This window comes from Hipposideros armiger, unplaced genomic scaffold (genome assembly GCF_001890085.2).
Source record: "Hipposideros armiger isolate ML-2016 unplaced genomic scaffold, ASM189008v1 scaffold_385, whole genome shotgun sequence".
Taxonomy (NCBI): Eukaryota; Metazoa; Chordata; class Mammalia; order Chiroptera; family Hipposideridae; genus Hipposideros; species Hipposideros armiger.
The window spans coordinates 535,221-539,359 of NW_017731735.1; the positions used below are offsets into that span (position 1 = coordinate 535,221).

Genomic DNA, 4,139 nt, shown 5'->3' on the forward strand with positions numbered 1-4,139 from the left:
AGAATACCACGTGAAGATGAAGGCAGCGGTTGGAGTGATACTTCTATAAGCCAAGTAACACCAAAGATGGCCAGCAAACCACCAGTGGCTAGGAGAGAGGCACAGAACAGATTCTCTCACAATCCTCAGAAGGAACCAACCCTGCCAATGCCTTGATCTTGGATTTCTGACCTCCAGACTGTGAGACAATCAACTTCTGTGGTTTAAGCCACTTGGTTTGTGGTGGCTTTGTTATGGTAGCCCTAAGAAACTAATACAGCTGGATTTCAGGTTTCTAGCCTTGGGCATGAAGCATTCTTGGGCAAGGAAGGGAGTCACTCCTTTCTCTGTGCCCCACATTTATTGTGAATATTTGATTCTCTGTTGGACCCTCTCTGCAGACTGGGAGCTCATGGACAGTGGGGACCATAACTGCAATTTAGACACTCTTACTTCCATCTCACAAATAGGTAATTGAGGGTCAGAGTCTAGGCACCTGGCCTTGCTCTGTGCCAGTGAGTCTGTGAAGGGAGGGTGGATTTTTGGGAGCCAAGATAGAGAAAGGATCACACAGGATATGGATGACGTCCGACTCTCCCTGCCCGGCTTCTCAGTCCTCACCTTGTCCCAGACTTGCTCGCTGCTCCCCAAGGTACTTCCCACCAAGGGATTGACCCCTGCCACACACACCAGGATGTCGACAGCCCCACAGTGTTCCAAGGCCTTTGGGAAGAAGGAGACAATAAAGACCAGGGTCAGGGAGCAAAAGAAGTTTCCTGGCTGCAGTGGGAGGTGATTCCTGATTACTGTCCCTGGGGTTATGCCTGGTCAAATCCAGGAGGGGACCACACAAAGTGAGGGCAGAGAGCCATCTCTCCTCATCAGACTCAAAACATCTCTCTTTGCCTAGATCTGTGACTGTGAACCTGTTCAGATGTATGGTGGACCTCTCGAGTGACCAAAGCCAAGCACATGGTCAGCCTTTAATTCCTGTGCTTTTGCACTTTATCAGGTTATGTTTTTAAAAATAACCACTCTTCCTCCTTGTACACACACATCCCCCTCCCCTGTCTCCCCACCTTGGCCACCAGGCGTTCCTGGTCTTCGGCCTTCCCCACGTGGCACACAGTGCCCATCACGCTCAGCTTCTCCCCCTGCAGCGCTGCCACAGCCCGGTCCACGTTCTGCTGCTTCCGGCTGCTGACCACCACGTGGGCCCCGTCCTGGGCCAGACGCCTGGCGATGGCGAAGCCAATCCTAAGGTCAGAGATGGAGCGGATGTGACAACTGAACCTTGGGCTGAGCCCTTCTTTTTGGGCTGTTTTCCTGTCTCTGAATCCCTGTCCCCACGTTTTGTATTTGGATTCTCTCCACAGCCCAGGGCCAGTGAACCCTTTCTCTTCTATGATGGTCAGCGGATAAGGAGTAATGTGGTGAGTCAGAGCATGAGGTGAACAGCCCCAGGATTACTTGTCACCCTGTGGGCTCCCAATGTAGAGCACTCACCCATCTGTGGACCCGGTGATCACAGCGACCTTATTAGCCAATATCCCCTTGTTGTTGGCTCTGCTGCTGGAGCTCCTCAGCAAGAGTGAGGCTACAAGGGGCAAGGAGCCTCTCTTCACCTGGGCCACTGACTTAAACATGCTGGCCTCTGTCCGGTCTCCCTCTAGATGAACTTAGCCAGAGGAGTTCTCTTCCACAGGTTATGACAGATCCAATGTGGAGCTCCCCGCTTAACACCAAGATGAGCCCTCTCTGTTAGCTGAGTTCAACTACATCCATCTGCACCTGACCATTTCCTCACACCCTGCCTCTATCAGAATGCTCCACCCTGCCCTTTAAGGCTCCGCCCTAATCCCCAGCTCCTGGTTATGAGATTGGAACCAACTGGCATGCAGCAGTGTTTTCTAAGTAACTAAACTTTGTTTGCTTTCTTTAAAATGTCTATACATATTATCTGTGCTTAAATACAGTTCTTAAAACATTCTCTATCTCATAGTTTCAAAACTGTGTTTGGTTTGAGAAGAAGACTTTTTGAGAGCTAGGAAAACGGAAGTGAGGTGGGGCTGTGGCCATGCTGCTTCTGTTTCCTCACTGAAGCTTGGATGCACAGTTGCTTGTCATTTGCAGCCTTGACTTCCCCTGGCTTCCTCCCGCCACATCTCCTTGCCTAGTGTCTGCTCCGCTGCAGCATCATATCCTGTAGAACCCAAGCTATAAGGCTGAGCAAGCCTGTGGGGTTGAAATGTTGCTGATGCACCAATCTACTTCGCTGTGCCAGGTGCAGTCCTAGGTTTGGGAGATGACACAGTGAACAAGCAAGACCCACGCCTTGCCCTTGAGGAGCTCACCTTCTAAGTGGGGAGGCAGACAGTAAACAAAGAAATATACACCATGTTGTGGTCTGATAGGTGCTGGGCAGAAAAGTGAAGCAGGTTTAGGGTGAAAAGGCAATGGCATGCTGCTTCGCAAGGGGGTCAGAGAAGGCTTTTGGAGGAGGTGGCTTTGGAGGAGAGACCCGAATGATGTGGGTGGGAGAGCCAGCCGGTGAGTGATGGTACTCACACCTGGTTGGTATGAACTCCAGTGTTCTCTTGTCTATGCCACTGTCACATGTGCAAAAATAATCACAGTGCCAGAGCAAGCAGTAGTCCCACGCTTTTTGTTCATGAACCCCTGGAAGAATTCTGAAAAGTTAGTTCAACACTCACACATTCTTGCATTAACATCTAAATTTAAATCACTCTAGAGGAAGTAATTTCTGGCATACTTAAAATATACATATTTTGAGTACCAAATTTGGGAAAATGGTGGCTGTGAGGAGGGTTCCCTGAGTTCTCCCTTGGAAATCACTGCAATTTGAACTGCTGTAACTCATCAAACGAACCTCTGCTTGTCACAGAGCAGCTAAGAGACTCGCACGGTGATTACTTGAAGGTGGGCAGCCGGGTGAGTGGGGGAAGAGGGAGGCGACACGCGTGGAGGCTGAGACACAGGGACTCAGAGAGCAGATCCAAGAGTGTTCCTGCAGCTCACTCCCTGCGCCTCGCTGCCCGCCTAGAGTGCAGCGAGAGCGCGACGGTTTGCAGCCTGAGGCAGAAGCCTCGGGCTGGGGGAGTGAGGGAAAAGAGAAAGGAGATGTGCATGCAGAGGCGCGGTCCACACTCCCGGCCGCGGAGCTGCGGGACCCCAGGAGGTAGAGTGGAGAGCATAGCAGTGGCAGGGTGGGCTCAGTCCCTGCGCCTCTGCGGTCCCTCCGGAAGCGCAGCTGGAGCTTGGCTGGAGCGTCTGAGGCAGAAGCCTCAGCTCAAAACAGCGGTGAGACTTTTTGTTTGTTTGTTTGTTTGTTTTTTCTCTTTTTCAGACAGAAAGCAAAAAACAACTGCATAGATAAGAACCCACCCCCACTCTCCCTTAGAAACCTTGGCCCCTGCCATGCCAGAGTCTTAAGCTAACCCCTAAATGGAGGAGTAGGGTCAGATTTCAGAGGTGCTCCTACTCCCAGGGGGTTGAGAATCTTCACCCAAGAAACGGCTGCAGAGTGTGAGCCTACCTACCCTGCCCCCACCTCTCCTGCACAACTTGGGAGGCAGGGCAACTTCAACTGCTGAGTCACTCGCAGGCCTCCTGGCTGGTGGCTTTTAGCAGCGCTGAAATCTCACACACCCCCACAGCCTCCAAGGGAAAGAGTGCCTTAAGACGCACATCCAGCCTTCTGGCTGCACAGCACTCAGCGTGCCTTGGGGCAGGTAAGAGCAGAAACAGCATTGACTTTGTAAAAACTACCAATCACAACTCATAACCCCACTCATATACAATAGACCTGCATTGCCAGGGTCACTCTAGGCCCCAGGTAGTCAGCTCGGCCCCCACAAGACGCAGAGGGGTTTTTGTACAGCAGAGGACAACCTGAAGAGAGCTTGGTGGACTTTAGCCAAGACTGGCACTGTTTTTTTTTGGGGGGGGGGTTTGGCATGTTTTTTGTTGTGGTGGTGGTTTTCTTGGGAGTTTTGGGTTTTTTGTTTTTTTTTTGGTTGCTTGTTTTGGATGTTTTTGGTTTTTTTCTATTTCATTATTATCATTCTTAGTTTTTAATATAGGCATATATATAGGTGTATATATGTGGATATATATGTCCTTATATATGGGTGTGTAGA

The 4,139-nt window shown here is 50.6% G+C and overlaps 1 protein-coding gene across 2 annotated transcripts in view; it reads right to left on the reverse strand.

Annotated features, from left to right (window-relative positions):
* Window positions 1–1,776, reverse strand: part of LOC109393604 (dehydrogenase/reductase SDR family member 2, mitochondrial-like) — a 6,596-nt gene extending 4,820 nt beyond the window's left edge. For both annotated transcript variants that reach the window (XM_019663007.1, XM_019663008.1), the window contains exons 1-3: window positions 1,486–1,776; window positions 1,059–1,236; window positions 601–702 (exon numbers count right to left, since the gene is read on the reverse strand). In XM_019663007.1, coding sequence (XP_019518552.1) covers window positions 601–702; window positions 1,059–1,236; window positions 1,486–1,625 — 420 coding nt within the window. In that variant the 5' untranslated portion in view covers window positions 1,626–1,776. The remainder of the gene's footprint in view (window positions 1–600; window positions 703–1,058; window positions 1,237–1,485) is intronic.
* Window positions 1,777–4,139: the final 2,363 nt, after the last annotated feature.